Genomic DNA, 23,119 nt, shown 5'->3' with positions numbered 1-23,119 from the left:
TGATTTGCTCGGCCACTTTGGTTTTAGCTTTTGTCTCCCCTGGGGGAAGTGTGTAGGGGAGTCTGATGTTGTGAGTAAGGTGGAGCCGACTTATTCATCTCTCGTGCTAGCAACAACATTGGATTCTGATGAGCATTTCCCAAGCCGCTAGTGTTGTCACTTGATTGATCAATGGTGGTTTAGGTCTGTGGTTTTTAACTACAATTTTCGAGCGTTTTCGTGATCGAGAAAGCTGTAGGTACTAGGTTTGAAGACTGCCTTGATTGCGTATGGTCGCGGCAATTTCAAGTTCATGTTGCGCTCTGCATTTGTCTTTCTCTATGGTGGTTTCTTTCGTCTCATCTTACTGTGCTTTGTTGTGTGTGCTTGCTTGTTGCTGTTCCGTTTTCTTTTTGCATTGTAGGTTTTTGGTCTTTTTCTGCTACCTGTATTTCTCTGTAAACTTCTGTCACAAACGAAAATTGGTAGAAAACTTAACCTTTTACAAAAAAAAAAAAGTACCTTGAACTTCTAACCGTGCCGTCTCATACCCAGATTGAACCGTATATTTCACAGTTTTTGTAAAGTGCCAACCCAAATAATCTGCCCTCAAACGACTATTAAGAGGTATAGCCTCAATCAAAGCAACATCCACAGGATCAAAATGCTCAATGAGCAGGTCCCTCCGCCAAGAATTCGTTTGACGATCAATGAGATGAGTCAAACAGAGATTTGGGTCCTTAAAAGGACCGTTACTTAAAATTGGTCTTGGGAATTGAGCCGGAACCCAGGGATCTTTCCATATAGAAATGGAGGACCCTGAGCCGACCCTTGTAATAAAAAATGTTATAAATATTATCCAGCTGTATTACCTATCGTGATGTGTAATCTTTTCATGAATTATCCTTCTTCTAAAGACAGCTTAATCTTATTAAATTTTCTATTTTTTCCTTTACTTAAAAGGAAAAAGTTAAAGAGAATTTGTTAAAAATACACTTTTTGATATACTCCTTTTTAAAAATACCCCATTTTTTGGCCATTTTTATTTTTGTCCTCTTTTAATTTTTAATGATCATTTTACTCTTAAATGAAAATATTTTAATCAATAAAAAGAAAAACAAAATTTTCCCGCCAAAAAAATTTCCGACATATTTTCCCGCCAAAAAAATTTCGAAAAAAGTTTCTCGATTCGACAAAAAAAATTTCCCGCCAAAAATTTTCTCGCCAAAATTCTACCTTATAAAAACCTTATAAACATTTTGTAAACGCTTTTACAAGATTTTTAAAAGAGTTTTAAAACGATTTAAAAGGTTTTTAAAAGGTTTTTTAAACATCTTATAAACACTTTTACAAGGTTTTTAAACACCCTTGTAAACGCTTTTACATGGTTTTTATAAGGTTTTTAAAAAGTTTTCAAAACGTTTTTAAAAAGTTTTTTAAACACCTTGTAAACGTTTTTACCAGGTTTTTAAAAGCGTTTAAAAGGTTTTTAAACACCTTGTAAATGCTTTTACAAGGTTTTTAAAAGCGTTTACAATGTTTTTATAATGTATAAATTTCAAAAAATTTGGCAGGAAATTTTTTCGATTTTGGCAGAAAAAAATAATTTTTGACGGGAAGTTTTTTCGATTTTGATGACTGTACATTATTGCTGTCACTCAAAAAAGGTAATTTGGTCATTTTATACATAAAGAGGGATAGTTTTATAAATGGTCAAAATGGAAGTTATTTTTAAAAAGGGGCATGGAAAAATGAGCATTTTTTAGAATGGCCCAAAGTTAAATCTCTAATAAAGTCTTAATTATCAACTTTTTGTGTACATAGGCACATGGAGTTAAAGTGTGCAAAAGGCTTGGTATAGGGTGGGCTTTACACTAATACCATTGGAGGTTGAAGCTCTTTTTTTTTTTTTTTGTCAAACATTTGCCTTCATTCATTCAAAATAGAAAACCAGTGCCAGTACAGAGAAGAAGCAAAATACCAAAGTTTGAGACATTACAATAAAAGACAATCCCCAATGCCAAAAGTAGTAAACAAATGTCATCGATTTTGGATCCAAGAGAGCTATGAACCAAAAGCTTGGAAGCCTAAAGGCACATGTGAGATCATGGAAAATCGAGAGGCCATCCTCGAGAGATTCAAAGGACAGATTAGTGGTCATGGTCATTAGACATTGTGATGTTGAGAAGAGATTCTGTGTGTCGATGTCCATCGGGGCGATAGGTACCCACAGTAACAGCACAACAAGGAATCGGGTGACTATGTTGTTGTAGTCAGATAAGGATTGCTTTAACAACCAAAGCATAAGATTTGGATCATTCTTAGAAGTCATAATAGAAGCTTGGATGCATGTGAAAGAGGTGGTTGGGAGACGACGCTTGAAATCATCAGATTACCAGCTTGATTGGTAGCCGTTATTGAACATAAGACGTTCAAAATCACGCATACCACTTTTGCTAGAACCGTACGAGGAGCAAAAACCATATACTCGTATGCTTTTAAAAACAAATTTCAATCTCCTAGAATCAACTAAAGCCAGGATCCGAACAAGATGAATGAATAGCCATAACAACATTGTTGTTACCTTTCTCCAATGGGTTCTTCGACCATTGAGTAGAGGGTAGAGCAACAAAGCTTGACAATGGCAAAACATGGACAATGAGAAAGAGGACTTGGGCTTGCTAATTTCCCCATCTCAAGAAGAGCATATGGATTTAATTCGTTTTTGGGCTAATGGGCCTTTCTTGAAACCTAAGTCCACTAGGGAAAGCCCTAGGTTCCCAAGAGAGAGACGCTATGGAAGTTGGTTCTATTAGCCGCCTGAGTTTTGCGGAGATAGCTGCGGTGCAGGGGATTTCTCCGATGAGTGAGAGATCGGCGGGGCCAAGCAGTGACTAGGTCCACTGTGGAAAATCCTAGCTTTAGAACCGATTGCCAAGATGAGAAGAAATTGTAATGGTTGCCCAGAAATAACAGAGAAGTTTGCGGTGCAGGAAGCATCTCCGGTGAGTAACAGAGCGGCGGGAACAACCAGTTCCTTCGATTTTGTTCGACGATGAAATCTAAGTCCACTGGAGAAAATCCTAGATTCACGATAGATTGCCATAGAGAGGGATGATTAAATTTGCTTCCCGAGTTTTGCGAAGAGAGACTCTCCGATGAGTGAAGATCGGCGGGAGCATGCGAGGGTCTTGGTTTGAATCGGGAGAAACTTTTATTAGAGTTTGATAAGAGTTAAAAATGAGGAAAAATTAGGGAAACAACTTGAAAAAAGACAAACAAAAGGGGCCAGAAATAAGCTGAACAAAAGAGGGAACAATTGGATCCAGAAGCCGGCGAGCCTGCGAAGCTACGTCGGAAAGTTTGGTTGGGAAAGTCTCCTCGGAGAGTTTTTTATGCTCACGGAGGTTGAAGCTCTATTGCCTTAAACTTGCGATAGATAATAGTCATAAGTTCATAACTGTATATTTTTATGCAAATATGAAAAAATAAAATGGAAAAGAACATGTTGTTGATGTACTGTAAAAAGAAGCTTGATAATATTGTGTTATGCTTTAACTTGGTCGTATGTATTGTGTTCTCTCTTTTACTTTTTACCCGTTTTGATAAGTTAATGGGATCAAAACAATTAATCGTGTTAAACAATTAAAACACAATTAAATATTCTAAAACTTTCCATAAGCAATTATTTCAAAAGTTCTAAGCCTAACCAATCGAAATATTTGGTGTACAGTAGTATAATGAAAATTGTAAATTCGGTATTTCATATGTACATTATGATTATTTTGTATATTTGATTTAGTCTATACTAGTAGAGTTTAATGTATAAATATAAATTTTAATTATAATGTGAATATTATTGTGAATATTATTGTGAAGTTACAAATGTGTTTAGAAAAAATAGTATAAGAATTTATATAAGATTTTGAGTTCTTCTTAATATCTATACTAGGTTTGGATCCGCACGTGCGTGCGGAGTTATTTTTGCATAATTTTTAAAAAAATATAATTGTCAAGCGATCAAACCCGTCTAATATGTCTGATTGTAACGTTTAAATTTTTTTGACCGGAAAAAACACTATTCCTCTTAATTCACATGAATAAATAGTATGTCCTCATATGTTCTGCTTGAATGTTTGTTCTCAAAATTCTCGTCCCGTATTTTGTCATACATGAATATACCCAAACAAAATTCTCATAACCTGATTATTATGGAACTAATTCGAACGATTTCCTAAAATATAATAAATCTGTTGTTTAATCTTTTTTTCTTCCTAATATGGAAAGTAGGTTAGTTTGGCAATATACATTTTCTTCAATTATTGAATGAAATATTTCTTAGTTATACTAATGACAATTTAATGTATATAATATAGTAAGAGAAGGGAAAATAATAAAATGGGATATAAAGTATTTTATATAGGAGATACAAGAAGGTATTTTATTAAGGAGAATTCTATAAATTTGGATATTTTCAGTTTTTTAAGTAATATATTTTATTAAGGAGAATTCTATAAATTTGGATATTTTCAGTTTTTTAAGTAATATATGTGTCCGTAATTGATGGAGAAATAAAATTACAAAATTGTTTCGTGAAGGGGAAGACTATATAATTGGTCATTAAATCCCTTATATAATTGGTTTTAGTTTGTATATCACTAGATTTAGTAAATTTTAATTGGTCATTAGATCCTTATATATCTCAGCTATTGGTATAATATTATTACTTGTTTTCTTTTTTACTGGACTGGATTTTCTAAATTTTAAGATTTCTGTAAAAACACTATAACAATTTATTTATATATAATGTTTAACTACATAGTTATCCAAATTAAAGTATATATTCATGTCATTTCAATTGGTGATCATATATTCTTTTGGACAAATATAGTTATTTTTTTTAGCAAAAGAATAAACATTGAGCCAGTTTCAAATGATCTTGGATTCTTTCACCATTAGAGCTTTATAAAATTATTAGAAAGGTAATATTATTTATATTTCTGAAAATATAATTTTAAATATATATATATATTTTTTACATCTCATAATATAATTATATTATTATATTACAATTCATAGTGAAATTAATTTAATTTTGAAAATATATAGGGGTAATATTTATCAAATTTTGAATAATATTTACCAATTTTAGAATTTATAGGTACAAAATATTTTGTATATAAATAAATTGAATAGCAATGGTAGTTGACAAAAAAAAAATATATATATATATATATATAACAGTGACAGTTTTATGTAATTTTATGGAATACTAAAGGTGAATACTAAATTGGCTATGAAGCTTTCTGGCAACGACATTTCAGCTTTTTCTCCAGAATGCTTTTCTTTTAATATATAGGGGATATTTTAATAATCTGTTTTGAGAGTCAAAAACTAATTTCTTTTTAATGTCATAAGCTAAAAATAAATAATAACATGTTACATAGACATATACTAATAACAATTAAATAATGAGTTACACCTAATTATAACGAGATAAAGACTAAATATATACATATATTATGTATATTATTAGATTAACGTGATAAATTACAAAATAATCATTATATATATATATATATATATAGGGAGATTTACTCAGATGTTATACATTTTAGGTAATATTACCAGAATCTACAAATCTTTTTTTATTACTAGAATATTTCAGGTATTTTCAAAATACCCAGCGTGTCTTTGTTTTATGTTACAGGAAAAAACATAATTAGAAAAATGTCATTGCCACGTCAAAAATCGTTGACGTGTATTAAATAACTCAGCCGTAACGCGTTACAGAGGTAATGACAGCTGAGTTATAGGGATGTTGCGGGTTTTGAGTAAGACTGGACGGCTGACTTAGGGCATAACTCAGGCAAGCGTTACGGCTGACTTATTGAAATTTGGCTGAGTTATGCTATATAACTCAGTCGTCCTTACGGCTGAGTTTTCACCCGATGGTTGAGTTGTCCAAATTTTGGCTGAGTTATCACTACGACACGACTAAATTAACTTTTTCTGGCTGGCTGAGTTGTGAAAACCGACTAACTTATGAGATGTAGTTACGGTTGAGTTATGGTTAAAAACTATAACTCAGCCGTGATAAGCTGACTTATCGTACAGTTCGGCCATTTTACGGCTGACTTAGTAGCAAAAGATTAGTTACTAGAATATTATACAGTTACGGCTGACTTATTAAACGATACGGCAGAGTTACATATTTTCAGTTGATTAAGCGGCTGAATTTGGCAGTCATTTTTTTGCTTTTAATTATTGTAATGTTATTCATGTTGCAGCTGAGTTATAATCTTGTTTGATGGCTGATTTAATTAGGCTGATTTACATGTTTGTTTGGTGGCTGACTTTCCACTTCGGACGCATCATCCATATCAGCATTCCATGTCATCATCTTCTCCGGAAATACGAAATGTCGTTTTTTTACTTCCATCTTCTTCACCTGGTTCAAAAGTGAAGTTCTTTACCTTCTTCTTCACCTTTTTCTTTACCTTCTTCTTCACGTTGTTCTTCACTTCTTAATTTTCCTCATTCTTATTAATTTTCCTCATTCTTCTTCATTTTCTTTCATGGATCCAGTTCCGGTAATTGTGGTATATGGTAATTGGGTAAAGAAACACAAATATGTATTTAACACTGATGATAGAGGGTGTAGAGTTGTGCATATAGATGCGGAAACAACGCACGACAAGTTTGTGAAGCTTGTTCTCGATGATTACGGATTGAACGCGAGGAAGGATGAAATGGCTAATAAGTCAGACACGAAGCATTATAACTCTGCCCGGCTGAGTCAGCCATCATATGAATCTAAGAGACCTTTTGTTTCCCTTAAGTATTTATAACTCAGCCATCGAGTAATAAAATTCAGCTGTTTACTTTTATTTTGTTGTTATAAGTCAGCCACAAAACATTTTAACTCAGCCTTCATATGAATCTATGAGACCTTTCGGTTTTCCTTAAGTATTATAACTCAGCCGTGAAGTAATATAAATCAGACGTTCACTTTCAGCTTATTTATTGTTATAAGTCAGCCACCAAGCATTATAACTCAGCCGTCACATGAATCTACGAGACCTTTCGTTTTCCCTTAAATATTACAACTCAGCCGTGAAATAATATAAATCAGACATTCATTGTCAATAATAACGTGGAATCATATAAAATGTTCTGGTCCCTGGCCTGAGTGGATGTACGGATCTAGGTCCGGAACCTCTTAGTAATTCAAAAAAAATAATAATAATAAAAAAATAAAAATAATAATAATAATAATAATAATAATAATAATAATAATAATAATAATAATAATGGTTTGTTGGGGTTTTAGTACATTTATGAAACTTAATTGTGGGTTTGATACAGTCACTATTTACAATAACAAAAAGTGGGTGTTAAGAGATAGAAGTGATAAGAGATAGAAATTTATGTGGATGAGGGGTATTTGACCATTTTTACTTAAAAGCCCTCCATCGATTTATTTGGGGAAGAAAGAGGAGAGAGAAGAAAGAAGAGAGAGGCAAGAAAGAAAATGGGTGGGATCTTGATTTTTTTGGATGTCTTGTTTTTTTTTGTTTTATGTTTCTTTCTCTTTCTATATATATTAATATTTTTATTTATTTTTCTTTTCATTACAATCCCCTTTTCCTAATTATTCAATTATTTATTAATATATCTTTTGTTTCCAAAATTTTTCTACATACAAAAAAACTATGTATTTTTCTTTATAATTTGATATGCATTTTGTTATAATGATTTCAAATATAATTTTATTCAAAATATCTATAATGTATTTGTGTACGGTTTAAATCATTCAGCATGTTGGATAGATTTAAACCATCCATCAATATTTGTGTACAGTTCAAACCATCCACCATGCTGTCCAATAATATTTGTGTACGGTTTAAGCCATCCAACATATTTGATAGATTAAACTCGTCTAACAATATTTGTGTACGGTTCAAACCATCCAACATGTTAGATAGATTCACACTGTCCAACAATATTTGAGTACGGTTTAAACCATCCAGCATGTTGGATAGATTTAAAACGTCCAACAATATTTGAGTACGGTTTAAACCTTCCAACTTATTAATAGATTCAAACTATCCAACAATATTTGTATCCGTACAAAAAATCTATGTTTTTTTCTTTATAATTTGATATGCATTTTGTTTGATGATTTTATTTCATAATATTAAATATTTTTTACAAATTTTGTATCCGTACACATTATTAAATGTACAGATGTCTGTACACATTATTAAATGTACAAATGTCTGTACACATAATAAATGTACAGATGTAATTTGTTTAATTTTTAGGATTTCAAATGTCTGTACTGCAATGGTTTTGTAAAAAGTACATTTGTACACTTAATAAAGTGTATAAACATCTGTACATTTAAAAAAGTGTACAGATACAAAGATGTATATAATATATTAAAAAAATATTAAACAAAATTCATATCAAATTGTAAAGAAAAAATATAAAATTTTTTTGTATCTAAGAAGTTTTCTAAAAAATATTATATTAACAATTATTTGAAAAAATCAAGAACAAGAGAGAAAAGAGAAGTAATGGCATGAGATGTAATTAAATAGGATTTTGAATGGCAAAAAAAGGCTGTAGAAATAGCTGAACAGTGGTTTAATTAGATGGGTTTTTCTAATTGTAAATAGTGAATGTATGGATTTTCAAATTAAGTTTCAAAAATGTATGTTTTTGCCAATTATCCCTAATAATAATAATAACGTGGAATCGTTTTCTGATGTGTATTTTTTTAATATTTTCGAAATTAAAAATAAAAAATTAACCCAATGGGTAAATTGTAATTACACCTAGAGCACTAAATATCTGAGCAATTTTTTAAAAATTTTTAGATACTAGAAATAAACCAACTTTTGGAGTATCCTTCTATATTAAATGGGAGGTACAAAGATGAAACTAATCTTAAAATGTATAAAAATTATATTCAATTGCCATTAGAAAAAGTTAATTAAGCTAAGTTAATTAATTAAATAAAGATAATTAATTTAAAAATAAAAAATGCTGACAGATCAAATATAAATAAATCTAGAAAAATAAAAAAAATATATTTTCTCTCTCTCTCTCATAAATTATGGACGAAAATTACTAAATATATTTTTTAAAAATAGAAACCAATCATAATTTCAAAAACTAAGATTTTATATCCAAGTACACAATATAATTATTTTTAATAACTAAATTTCGAAAATTTTGTTAAGATTTCAAATTATGATTCTCCTATCATCTTTATTTTCTTTTATTTACAAATTGTTTGGAATTTTCATATAATACTTATGATTAGTAAAATGCAGAATTTTTTCTGCATATGTTGTGATTTGAATTTTTTAAAACGAATATATATTAATCAATCTAGAAAATGTGTGTTTTAATTTCTACATTGGCCGGTTGGTAAAACTAAATTTATATAGATGATAAATTAATAATTTTTCTTTGTTCACAATTATAATATTAAAACTAATACTTCATATTTCACAAAATAATGATGCAAATACAACAAACAAACAATATAAAACTGTAATATACATCAAAAAATAATATACTATAATATTCTAAAATAATTAGTATTCAAAAAGAAAAATAGATTTACATAACAATTAAAATAAATATTATCTCAAATAAAATAATTTTTTTAAAAAATATAACAATAATTATTATTATTATATTAGATTTTTTTTTAAAATGTTGACCCGTGCTTAAAGCACGGAGTATCTCTTATTATCTGATTAATTCTTTCATATATATATATTAATGTGTAGTTATATCTTTAGTCCAGCAATTAAAAGATTGAACGGATGTTTATTAAAACTACGATCAGTTAATGAAATAAGAAAATGTGATTTAAGGTCCATTTAACACTATTACATTTGTTAAGCAGTAATTTCTAAGTTAGCGTGTCGGCTGTCGATTCAAGTTAATGTTTTCATTATGTTCCACGCTTAAACATAAGAATTAGGTTATATAGCTGCCATTTTGAAAACTTCTAGCCACCACACCTCGTTTTGTCTTCGTCTCAGCTCACCGCTACTACAACGGTTCAACGTTTAGTCACACTCGCACAAAAAATTTCACCTTCGCTACTTCTCTTCGTCCACCGCACGTGTTGAATTTATTCGCCTCTTCCACTAATTATTCCGACAACAATACCATGACAATGCAAGTTGTGCAGTCTTGTTTTTTTTTTTCTATAAATAAGAATCGATCGATGAAATATATTTTTGTCTATTTACTATACAATGGGTACAGTCCAAGGTCTAGAGCCAATATAAAGGAAATATACGAATATGAATATATTCCATTTTCATTATTTTTCGGGGACTTGCTGAAAATTCGGTTTGGACTTTGGACGTCACTAATCTTCTTTTTTTTTTTTCTTTTTTTTTTTTTTTGTGTGCACCACGTCACTAATTTCTTCATAAAGGTTTTGTTAAACCTATTTGAGTCATGAAATCTTAAAGTCACACGATATATATAGGCAATAGCTTTCAGAAGAAGAAGATCTAATAAATAACAAGTTCACATTTTGCTGACAGCTGACGAAAAAGTAAACAATTACAACGTCAAAATAGTAATAGCAATACAAAACCTAAAGTACAGAAGTCCCTATCACGATGATATATAAATAAATATTTTGTTTATTTTTCTTTGGCCGTTGTTTGGTATCTCTCTCTCACACCTCCTCCCCTATCTTCTTTTTCTTTGTTTGTTTAGAAAAGGGAGGGAGGGAGGCAGTGAGAAAACACAGACACAGACATACTATCTCTATATCTTCTCCCCACCAATTCACTGTTTCTTTTGATTTTTTTTTTTTTTAATAAGAAAATCTATAATTTCACAGATCGGTTTTTGTATTTTGTGTGTTTGTTTTTATAAACATGTTTAGTCGTTACAAAAGAAGGAGAAAAACAGAGGTCATGGAAAAAAGAAACGAAGAAAGATGGGCAGCTAGCCAACTATCTCTGGATCTGATTGTTGAGATCCTCAAGAAACTCCCTTCAAAGTCACTTGTAAGGTTTCGGTGCGTCTCGAAGGAATGGTCAACCATTATCAGCAGCCGTAGAGACTTTATCGAGGCGATCGTGGCTCGATCTTTATTAGCTCAGCAGCAGCAGCCTCCCCTGTTCGTCTTCCACCATTGTGTGCCTGAACCTTTCTTCACACTCTCGTCTACTTTCTCTGAGAGCATCAAAGACGCGGTATCAATCTTTGCATCACCCGGCTGCACTTTTTTCGAGTATCAGTACGTCAGAGGCTTGATCTGTTGTTATTCGACTTCTTATCAGTTGTTTACGATATACAACCCTACCACGAGACAATCCCTTCGTCTACCCGTGATCGAAGACCCGGTGACAGAGTTCCGGCGATGTGTCTGTCACTTTGGATACGACGCTGTCATGGATCAATACAAAGTTATGTCCATAGTTTTTGATGTCCGAGAGTTTACGCAGACTTTTCATGTTTTCACATTGGGACGGAGTCAACAATCTTGGAGGAGAATCAAAGGCATTGATGATGAGAAACTCCTTCCAAGCGTCGACGGGGTTTGCATCCACGGGACTATCTATTACGGAGCAACTAGGATTACGAAAAAAGGCCAACTGTGCTTAAACTGATGACATTCGGAGGACTTTGGACTGTGGTGAAACTGTATTGCTCAGTTTCGACATCAGGTCCGAAAGATTCTATCATGTCTTGGCTCCAGAGCCAATGTTAAAAGCATTGTCGTGTGCCATTGCAAGTTGTCGAACTCTTTTAAACCACAAAGGGAAGTTAGGATGCATTTATTCCGGCAAAGACGAGATATGTATATGGGTTATGGAGAGTGCTCGGAAACAAGAATGGTTCAAGGTTACTTTCGACTTGCCAGATAACCCATTGGGTTGTTTAAAAGGTGCTTTCACTGGATTCTCAGGTGTCACCCCTGCTGGTGAGATCTTCGCGACTCAGAATACGTACTTCTTTCATGAAACCTTGTATGTTTACTACTATGACATGAATCGAAACTTCTTTAGAAGAGTTGAAATCCAAGGTACTAGGCCGGAGAAAGTAACCAGGAAGAATCGTTATGCTGTTACCGTACTTGCGATTCATGATCATGTCGAGAACACAATGTTGTTGTTGTTGTAGGATTCATGTGTATTAATATTAAAAAGTCTTTTTAATATCCTTATTTCTTTACTATATGGACAATGCTTTAATTGCAAGGTTAATTCACAAAAAAAATTTAGGTTGTATATTTTCCCAATTTTTCTTTTTGTGACTCTCTGAGTGTGCTTATAGCCATATAAATCTGCAACCACCGTGAGTCTCTCTTTCTTTTAAGAGTAATTATGTTTGCGAGTGAAGTTTTTGATCCAAATTAAAGGGTTAAACTGCCAGTATCATTTATACAATTTTGACAATTTAATTCTCTTTTTATACAAGACTTCAAAACGTGTCTCATGTAATATATAACTAAGAAGAAAATCCGAATTGTATTAAAAATAAACTCAAACAGCAACAAAGCATATAGACTGTCATACAACGTGTGGAAGTTTCTCTTTTAACCAACTTGTGACCAGAAATTCATACAACCTGTGGAAGTTTCTTTCTTAACAATCTTGTGACCAGAGATTCAGTATCCTCACTTACATAGCAGTCCCTGCAAAGACAAAATCAGGAAAACACAATCTCACATCACGAAAACACAAGCTACTGTACTATTCTATTTATATGAAAAGTCAAACACATTCTATTTATACCATGCCAAGTCTTCTAAAACTGTATCCAAATATCCTGCATTGACAAGGGAGGCCCGATATTCAACAGTTCTCTGTTTTGAGTAATCTGTGACACAAAAATGAAATTAGAGATGGATTCTTGAAGCATTTTAGAAAAGAAACAGTTATAAATTACAATGCAAAGGCTTTGCAAGTAAGATGGACAGTGTTGCAGCACGAGCTGACGCTCCATCAGTAGTACTGATGATGTCAAACAACTCCTCCTTAGAAGTAAGCTTTTAGTACAACTATAACTTTGAGTACAACTACAGTTAATAGTTAATACTATTTTCATTTCAAAATAGATGACTACCATACCTCTGACTCTCAAAAGGAGGTATATGATAGATCCATATTGCCATCGCCAGCTTAATGTCGTAAAATCGGAGCACCCTTCTCGTGGCAAAGTAGAGAGCCAATTTTGAACCGATGCCTACCCCACCTACTCCATTATAACTGTATGAAAAACCATGAATATTATTATGTTAATTAATACTACAGTAAAACCTCAAGAATTTAATAAGATTTAGATAATGAAATTCTGTTAATTTATAAATGTTTTAAGTTATCGATAAATAGATAAAATATTAATTTATAAAGAGATTTTTTTTCATGGTTTTGAGAAATTTCTTTTAAAAAATGATAAAAAAATATTAGAGATGAGTTCCAACAATAACATTTCTTTTTATTAATAGAATTTATTTACAATTTTTATATGTGATTTGAGAAGACAACACCATAAGTTTTTGATGAAATAAAAATAGTTAGAATTGAATTCCAACAAAAATGCAAATCAAGAATAGTCAAACACCCCTAAAATTCTATTTTATTAAATTTTCTTAGATAGAGTATATATATAAAAATTTATATCATTATTAATTTATGGTATTAATGGAACCATATGTTTATATAGAATTTGCAAAATTTATTATTTTATTATTTTATCAAATTATATTATTATTTTTACATTGACCCAATTTGAGATTGGAAAAATTTATTAATTTAAAATGTATTAATTTATGGAGGTTATACCGTACTTAGGTTGCACAATAAAAGTAAAATAATTAATTAATAGACTACTATTTTACCGTGTTCTAGTTCAGCTTTTAGAAGCTCTGCCACATGTGCTTCTGAGTCCTCTAAGCCTGTGTGTTACTGGTCATATTTATCGAACCTGATTCAAAAACGAATTATATTAACCATTGGCAGAAATAATTTAAAGGAGTAAAATAAAATCTCAACCAATATTACATTGGTTAAGAGCACCACGTGCTGGGGCGGTTGGACTCCATTTAACTTGTGGAAACTTCAATGATTCTATAAACATGCGTGACGTAGCACCGTTGGAGTTACTATCATGCAGCCAAACCAGCGTGGCCTGATGCGAAAGTCGAGGGTGTACAACGAACGTCTGTCTCCTGCGACACGCTCCTCAGTCTGCTGAATCTCCATCTTCAGACGCTCTTCCTCGAGACAGATATTCTGACGACGCCTCTCATCATCACGACGCTTCTCTTCTTCAGGCTGTCACCACAAGTTAGATCACGCCAATGCACCCTTATTCCTTAATCTATGTTTTATTTTTACTCAAATAGAAACAGAGAAAGTACTACGCTCCATTCCTTAAGGAAATCTATTATTTTAGCAAAGGTTGGTTTTTGAGCCGGCTCTTCTCTCCAGCAGCTGTCAATAAGCGGTACCAGTTTTCTTGACATAACTTAAAGCAAAACTGCAAGTTCTCTGAGTTCTTAGACCACGAGCTCGTGTTCTTACAATTTAAGCGTGACCAAGATTGTGTATTTTCAAATATAGAAAACAACAAAATTAAATAGTTCTTTCTCTTTTACAAAAAAATCAAAAAAAAAAAAAAAATCCACAAACTATACTCTCGGGATTATAATCACATTCATGCTCATTCTAAATCAATCTTTAGGTGTCAGGTTAATGGTAATGGAAAATAAAAGGGAATGTAACTAATAAGGGAGAGAACTGTGGAATATTTATACACCAAATTAAAAAGGTAATGTGGAATACACACATTTATATATCTTTTTCTCATGCTCGATCACAAGGCCAAGATGTTTGGTTGGTCACAACTCATTAATAATTAATGAAAGAACATATGTGTTTTTGAGTGCAAGAACTCAATTATCAATATGTCGTTGATGTATGAAATCTACAATATAAATAATACGAATCTTATTTGGGATAAATCGGAACTAGTCCTTTTATTAACATAGAATTGAAGTGAAGGGTTTACAGGAAATGACAATCAAATAGCTAAGCGGAGTTAATACGAAAATTATTGCTCTTCTCTCTCTAATTGTCCCAAAAAACGTGATCCGCTCTGACCAAAACATCTGGTATTTATAGTGGGCCAGTGAATTAGGGTTCCTTCTGTCTGCTCTGCGAAATGACGATTTTGCCCATGCGGCCAGATGGGCCAGATCCATGTCTTTAGGCCCTAAACTTCTTGAGAATCTTCTGTTTGGGCCTCCTAGAATATTGGGGGCGAACCCCATATCCCACAATGGTCCCCCTAGTCCGATGAGTGATGGCTTGCTTGAGCTCGTCGGGTACAATTCTGCGTCTCTAGGTCTGCCTTGTTGAAGGAACAGAAGATTCTAAGAGCTCGAAGACCTTCCCGAAGGTTCCGGGATGAATAGTGCGTTATGCACGTTTTCCTAGATGTAATGGATTTTGAACGGTAGTTTTGAGGGTTCTATGCGTAGCCGTATCCGTCGATCGGATCCTGTGGCGCCATGGTCACACGGTGTGAAGATGGTTAAAGATACAGAGGTCTCGCCGTGATTATGATCGTTGCGCGATGGCTTGTTGAATTGGAAACTTGTGAAACATTCAAGGCTTTGGCGCGATAGAGAGGTGGTGGACATAGTCCGAAGGCGTGCCGGTCTCAGCGCGATGGAATCCAAAGGCATGCCGGTCTTGGCGCCTCGTCTCGTTGTCTGTTCTCGTAGGAGCCTTAGATTTTTTGAGCTTGTGACGAGTATTGGCGTTGAGCGGCTTGATACAAAGCGTGAAGCAACATGATACGAGGCGTGGAGCTTGATACGGAGCGTGAAGCGACTTGGTACGAGGCGAAGAACTGCTTGATATGAGGCGAAGAGCTGCTCGATACGAGGCGTAGAGCTGTTTGATACGGTGGCGCGTAAGAGGCTGGAGGTTTCGCACTTGTCATGGAAGTCCACGTTTTGAGCGGTTGTGGCGTGTGCGTTATCGTGGAGTGCATACAAAACGGCGCGATGATTTGGCTCGACGTGGCTAAGAGCATACGGGAAGTCGTGGTGTCTAAGCGCGCATACGAAAATGGTTAGATGATTTTTAAGATAGCGCCTAGAAGTGAAGTCATGTCGTGAAGATGATCTCCGCAGTTGCGCCTAGATGCGAAGCCATGGTATGAAGATGATCTCGAGCCCTTCCTGGAGTTTGCTACCAGAGGTGCCGACAAGACTGCTCGAGAGTGATGCGTCTTCGTATTGCTTTCCTTTTTTTTTGTATTGCGAACACCGTTGCTTTATGAACTTGGTTATTCGTACTTTTATTGAGGATTTTCGCGCAAAGGTTGATTATTGCTGATTTTTGTTATCTTAACTATGATGAAATTGCTTTTGATTTTTTTAATGATTTTGTCGTTGCGGGGCATATCTTGCAGTGCAGGACGTCTCCTGGCTTACCCTGGATATGTTATTCCCCGTAACGCTGAGAGTAGACAAGACGGACTTGTTGTACTAGTTAGGTATTGTGACCGGCTTACCCTGTCGGTGCAGCAAGAGTTGCAAGAGTTTGCGAGTCGGGGTCTTCGGCTTATTCACTCTGCTATCTGCTAGTTTTTTACGAGTCTCGGCTCGGCTTATAAATCCTTATCAAAGTAAGGATGTGGATTATTTTACCACTGCACCCATGCGGAGCGCTTGCGAGTATGGACTCGGCTTTCAATCTTTACAAAGTAAAGTTTGTGGATTATTTCACCACTGCACCCATGCGGAGCGCGTTTAAAATTGTACACCTGGCCAGGGTGACGATGTGCAAGCTAATCGTTAGCAAGGCAGTATTGCCCAAAAACTCATTGGGAGCGGCTTTTGCGTCCGGCTTATCCCGTGAGTTTTTTTTTGGCTTGAGAGGTTCTCGTTGCGCTAAATATGGCACGTATTGCTCTTGTAGACTCAAATGCGTGTTCGATTGGCGTGTTAGTAGACGTTGCATGTTGCGATTGAGAGGGTGCAACTCGATCGGGTGGCGACGTACTAGGTGAGCGCCCTAGTGAGATGACATACAAAGGCTCTTGGCAGCACCTGCGGCAGATGTGCGTGGATCTATAGATGGTGGGGTGGCATGATGGAGACGATGGCGAAGTTGAGACTTTGCGTATGAGATCGTGGCGAGATCAAAACTTTTGCATACGAGATCGTTGCTAGATCGAGAAGATGGCGAGGTCGAGGCTTTTGCGTACGAGATCGTGAGTTGCGAGCTCGAGCGAGAGTTGCGAGATCAAGAGTGCGAGATCGAGGGTTGCGAGCTCGAGCGAGAGTTGCGAGATCAAGACATTTGTGGCGAAGTGGTTGTGCGCGAGTTGAGGTTCATGATTGCTGGAGCGTGAGTGCGGTGGCTATTGGCGAGGTATGGAATCATTGGTGAGCTCAACACTTCTTCGTATGGAATCATTGGCGAGCTCAACACTTCTCCGTATGAAATCATTGGCGAGCTCAACACTTTTCCGTATGGAATCATTGGCGAGCTCAACACTTCTCCGTATAAAATCATTGGCAAACTCAACACTTCTCCGTATGAAATCATTGGCGAGATGGTGTGACTTGCGTCATTCGCGGACAAGCTGATTATCGGCGAGATCGAGAAGATAGCGAGCTGCAAGGTGACCTGCTTGAGGGTTCGCGAGATACTGTGATCGCGAAATGCTGTCAAAGGTGTTGCATTTGATACTTTGCATGTTTGAGGGCTGATGAGGTCGAGATCGTGGCTTGATCGAACTTCCGGTGAACCCAAAGGGTCGTTGCGAGGTCGCCGTTACGGGATATGGGTACGAGATCGAGATCGTATTCGGGCATGGAGAATATCGATGATTGTTCGTTGCGAGTATCAAGTGCTTGTGTATGGGCGTGGTACGCGGGATGAGATGTTGTTTGTGTCGTCCGGGGTGCAAGGATAATTTGGGTGTGATTGGTTGGAGCGACGCGCGTAGCGCCTACGGCTTTGCGGTCGGTTGGATTGATGCCAGCGGCTACACGAACGGGGGGCGTAGTGCCTACGACTATGCCATTGGTTGGAGCGACGCGCGTAGCGCCTACGGCTTTGCGGTCGGTTGGATTGATGCCAGCGGCTACACGAACGGGGGACGTAGTGCCTACGACTATGCCATTGGTTGGAGCGACGCGCGTAGCGCCTATGGCTGCGCGGTCTGTGAGTGTTGCGTCTTCGACCGTAGCTGCTTCGGTCCTGTCAACGCCTTGGAGCTGGTTCGTCTTGCGTGGGTGCGCCCCCATATGGTGCGCCTGGCAGACTTGACGTGGGCCGCAGACGAGTCGACGCCTTCGTCGCTGGAGAGATCGGTGTGAGACATGCTTCTGGTTTTCCGAAAACACCTGTCTTCAAATTCTATTCGTCAAATGAAAGGATTCCGTCTAGCCCCACGGTGGGCGCCAAATTGTTGATGTATGAAATCGACAATATAAATGATACGAATATTCTTTGGGATAAATCGGAACTGGTCCTTTTATTAACGTAGAATTCAAGAAAATGGTTTACAGAAAATGCAATCAAAGCTCTAAGCGCAATTAATACGAATTTAAATGCACTTTTCTCTTTGACTGCCAAGATTTCGGATCCAGAGCTCTGACAATGATCTCTGGTATTTATAGTGGGCCACTGACCTAGGGTCCCTTCTGTCTCCTCCGTAAAATGATCATTTTGCCTATGCGGCCAAATGAGCCAGATCCAAGACTTCAAGCCCTAAACTTCTTAGGAATCTTCTGTTGGGCTTCCTAAACTGTTGGGGGCAAAGCCCATATTAATGATGTATACAATCGACAATATAAATAATACGAATATTCTTTGGGATAAATCGGAACTGGTCATTTTATTAACGTAGAATTGAAGTGAAGAGTTTACAGGGAATGACAATCAAAGAGCTAAGCGGAGGTAATACAAAAATTATTGCTCTTTTCTCTCTAATTGCCCCAAAAAACATGATTAGCTCTGACCAAAACATCTGGTATTTATAGTGGATCAGTGAACTAGGGTTCCTTCTGTCTGCTCTGCGAAATGATGATTTTACCCTTGCGGTCAGATGGGCCAGATCTACAACTTTAGGTCCTAAACTTCTTGAGAATCTTCTGTTTAGGCCTCCTAGAATGTTGGGAGCGAAGCCCATATCCAACATATGTGTTAACCATATATCTAATGTCGTCTTTCTTTTTCTCTTTTATTATAAAATGGTAAGTTGATTGACTCAAACTTTACATAAGACAAGGGAATAATTGAACAATAATTTTTTTTAAGTATACATAATTAATCACATTTTCTCGTTATCAAATTGGTGTTTCTAATTTACGTTCCATCTTTTGCTTCCTATATTATTACTATGCATATATTGATCATTATATATACGTTAATCTTGGTCTACTTACGAAATGGATGGCTTGTAAAGTAATAATTATTTATTTATATAAAAAAAATTACAGTTTGGTAGTAGTACCATCAGAAAAGTGAAGAAACGAAACTATGTAGATAACTTATTTATGAGTCACGCTAGTGTACTCATCATAATTAACAACGATAACAAACGACGATAATAAACGACGATAACAAATCACTATAGATAATGCACGGTCTTTATTTATGGTAGATATTTAGTTTTGATGATTGCGATAGCTTCAGTTCCAACCAGAATTTGATCTCGTCGGTTACGTTACGGTAGGAGCGACTTCATGACCATTTCTCCAAGGCTACACATTTAAGAAACTTTACAAAAAATATGTTAAAACAAAAAATGGTATATATATATATATATGTAAAGCTATATGATGTTTATATTATATACCTTGAGTATGGTACGAGTAAGACTTCTCCAAAGCCAGCCTCTTTAAGGAACAAAACTACTTCTTCATTATATTTTGTGAATTATGTTTACTCAATAACACAATATTTGATACCACATAAATTTAACGATAACCAATAGCATATAATTTCAAAAGTACGTTGATCAGTAACAAAAAAAAAAGACAATATGACTATTATATCCTTTTTGTCAAACTATAACTATTGTATATCCATTTCTTATTATACATCCATTGAAAAGAGAGTAAGATTAGTTCAAACCGCCATTGAGATTGATTTTAATTCATATCCATGGGCTGATAAATTAAACTAGAGTGAAAAAGGTTAAGCATATTTTTATTTATTTATTATCTGTCTCCATTTATTTTCATTATAATTTTTATTAAAAAATAATTAGTAGAGAAATGAACCTTCACAAGGTATAACCTCCAACTCCAAAGTAAGGTTATTGCCTTAATTAACCATAGACTTGTGAGAGAAGTAGTAAGTTTGTGGTAATGGCGTAGGTTACTTTTACAATTCCAGAGTGAAGCTCTCTTATAAATAAGTAACTGAGATATTGATATTGAGGGCGAGTGAAATATATAGACATGTTAATTTTAATTTTTCTTGAACTATTTAAGTCAGGGAGACTTTCTTGAAAGTAAAATAATTGGGAAATTGTTGTCTCTAAACTCATCTATGATGAGTTTTATATCCCTATAATATCCCTATAATTTAGGGAAACCACAAAGAAAAATTAAAAGAGACTTTTGACTATGAAATAAAAATTGAAATATTTATAAGAAAGTGGGAGATTTTTGTATCTAAATTAAAGGTCAAAATGTTCGTTGGTCTCATTATCATATTAGTGTACCGTGTACTAATTAATGGTCCATCTCTTTGGCTTCCTAAATTATTCTTATGTTTGAAAAAACTGGCTTGACAAAAACTAAATATTTTTTGCTTTTTTGCAGTCTTGAAAAAGTGGCTTGAGAGAAAACTAAAACCACAACTTGATAACACCAACAGAAAAGGTGAAATAGCAGGAAGGAAGTCAGTAAAAAAAAAAATCCAAGAAAAATAGATCAATCTGCAACCATATTAGTTAGTTCGAGTTATATTATTTCTCTATACAAATATATTATTTCTTCATAATTCTACTTTTCTTTTGATTCTAAGCTAACTGGTTCGAGTTTTATATATTAATTAACATGGTAAATGGTTGAGTTAATTTGTGTAGTGAAAGCAAATTAAATAAAACAATAATAAATAAATAAACTGTATAGACGTAATTCCAATATTGGTAATGTTTTGTTTTTGTGTGGTTTTTGATGTTAATATTAGTCATGTTTACTAGTAAGAAGAACGTAATGATAATTAGTTCCCATCAGCTATATTAAAAAAAGGTTGCAACAACTTGATAGCACCATCTGTTAAAAAGTGAAGAGTCAAGAAGAAAAAAAAAAACAAAAAGGGAATGTAATATTATGAAGTACACACATTTATATATATCTCTCTCTTTCTCTTTCGATAACAAGGCCAAGATGTTGGTTCGTCACTAATTAATGAAGGAGACCAATAAAAGATGTTAATTCGCAAAATAATTAATAGATTATATCTTGATCCTAATTTTCTTTCTGATACTTAATATAGTTCTATTAACTTAATACGGGAAATTATTGAATTAAAAAAAATAGAGAAAGTAAATTAAACAATTACTAAAGCTAAATTAAGACGATTATGCATATATTAATCACATTCTCAATAGCATATATTAATATACGTTTATATTTGGCTCACTAGCTGCATGCGCTATAGTACCATGTTTGAAATGAATGACTTATAAAGTAAGAATAATTTATTTATAAATAAAAAGTTACCACAACTTAAAAAAACGAGAAGGAAACACAAACTACCGTAAAGTCTAAAAAATTAGATAAATTATTCATTAGTACTCACACGCTAGTTTACTCATAACTAACAACGATAACAAATTAATGACGATAATAAATTACCCGGGTCTTTAATTATGGTGGAGATTTAGTTTTGATTATTAGGTGGGTTTTTTCGTTTTTTTTTTTGTTTTGTTTGAAACGATGAATCGAATTATGTGGACCTACTCACTCTCTTTACTCTTTAATCGGTCTAAACTAAAACGTTTCGGTAAATCTATCAGTGTTTTTTTAGAAAGTTTGGCAACTTTTCTTGTAGTTAGTTTTTTTAAGCAATTCTATATTAAGTTAAATTTCTATTGAACCAACAATCAACAATTAATATATTTACTTGTAACAAAACTGTTTTTAGTAAACAGTTAGTTAGAATCATATGAATAGCAAGTTTATTAAACATTTTTTTTTATTTTATCTTAAACTTTTATAACTTAAGCAAAACTGCAAGTTCTCTGAATTCTTACGCTACAAGAAAATAGTGGTATTGCAATATAATTTTTGCAATGAACTTATTCATGAAAATTTTGTAACAAATTTTGCTATACTTTTGCAATAATGACTTCACGTTACAATTTTATGACAAACTTATTGTAAAATAACGACAAAAAATTATGTTGCTATTTTCTGTCACAAATTAGCAACATTTTTACGACATATGAAAATATATTGCAAAATTTGTAAGAAATATTCAACAATTATGAACTATGACTATTCTGCAAGAACATTATAGTAAATATATGTGACAAAATATATGACACATTTGTCACTATAGTTACAACATTTAATAATTCTATTGCAACATATTATATAAAACTTACATCTATATATAAAAATATATATTCGCATGTTTTAAACTCAATAATTAGTTAAGTACTAGATGAAATATATTTGTTGCATATTAACATTAAGGTAAATATAAGATTATTCGGTTGATTAAAATTTATGTGCTCATTCTTTATGTTATTGGCTAGTAGTTAATGGTGGAGATAGAAAATAATTGTATAGGGGACAAAAAAAATTAATTACCTATTTTAGTTAATTTAATACCCAATGTATGTCACACGTAAGAGGTAAAAAATATTTATCTTAAATGGTTCAATTGGTGCTTAATTAGAAGTTAGAACATAAGTTAAGGGTCACCATAAACATTATAAACGACTTCACCAAGTTTTACTTATAAAATATAGGAAAGTTCAATTATTTATAAAATATATGGAACCCCCTACATGTTCACATTGATATAGTGTCGGTCCTGCTAGTAAGGTTCATTAAGCAAAATAACAAAATAAGAAAAAATAGTGGAAATCT

At 33.9% G+C, this 23,119-nt stretch overlaps 1 protein-coding gene across 1 annotated transcript; it reads left to right on the top strand.

The window, feature by feature from the left end:
* The first annotated feature begins 10,943 nt into the window (after nt 1-10,943).
* On the top strand, nt 10,944-12,193 carry LOC104744096 (F-box protein At1g52495-like). Its single transcript, XM_087486304.1, has 2 exons — nt 10,944-11,618; nt 11,671-12,193. Exons 1-2 carry the CDS (start codon nt 10,944-10,946, stop codon nt 12,154-12,156), a joined length of 1,161 nt encoding a protein of 386 aa, XP_087342430.1. The 3' UTR covers nt 12,157-12,193.
* Nucleotides 12,194-23,119: the final 10,926 nt, after the last annotated feature.

This window comes from Camelina sativa, chromosome 14, assembly GCF_030686135.1.
Source record: "Camelina sativa cultivar CO46 ecotype springtype chromosome 14, ASM3068613v1".
NCBI classification, from domain to species: Eukaryota; Viridiplantae; Streptophyta; class Magnoliopsida; order Brassicales; family Brassicaceae; genus Camelina; species Camelina sativa.
The sequence above is the reverse complement of the archived record's forward strand: the minus strand, read 5'-3'. Positions and strand labels throughout refer to the sequence as shown.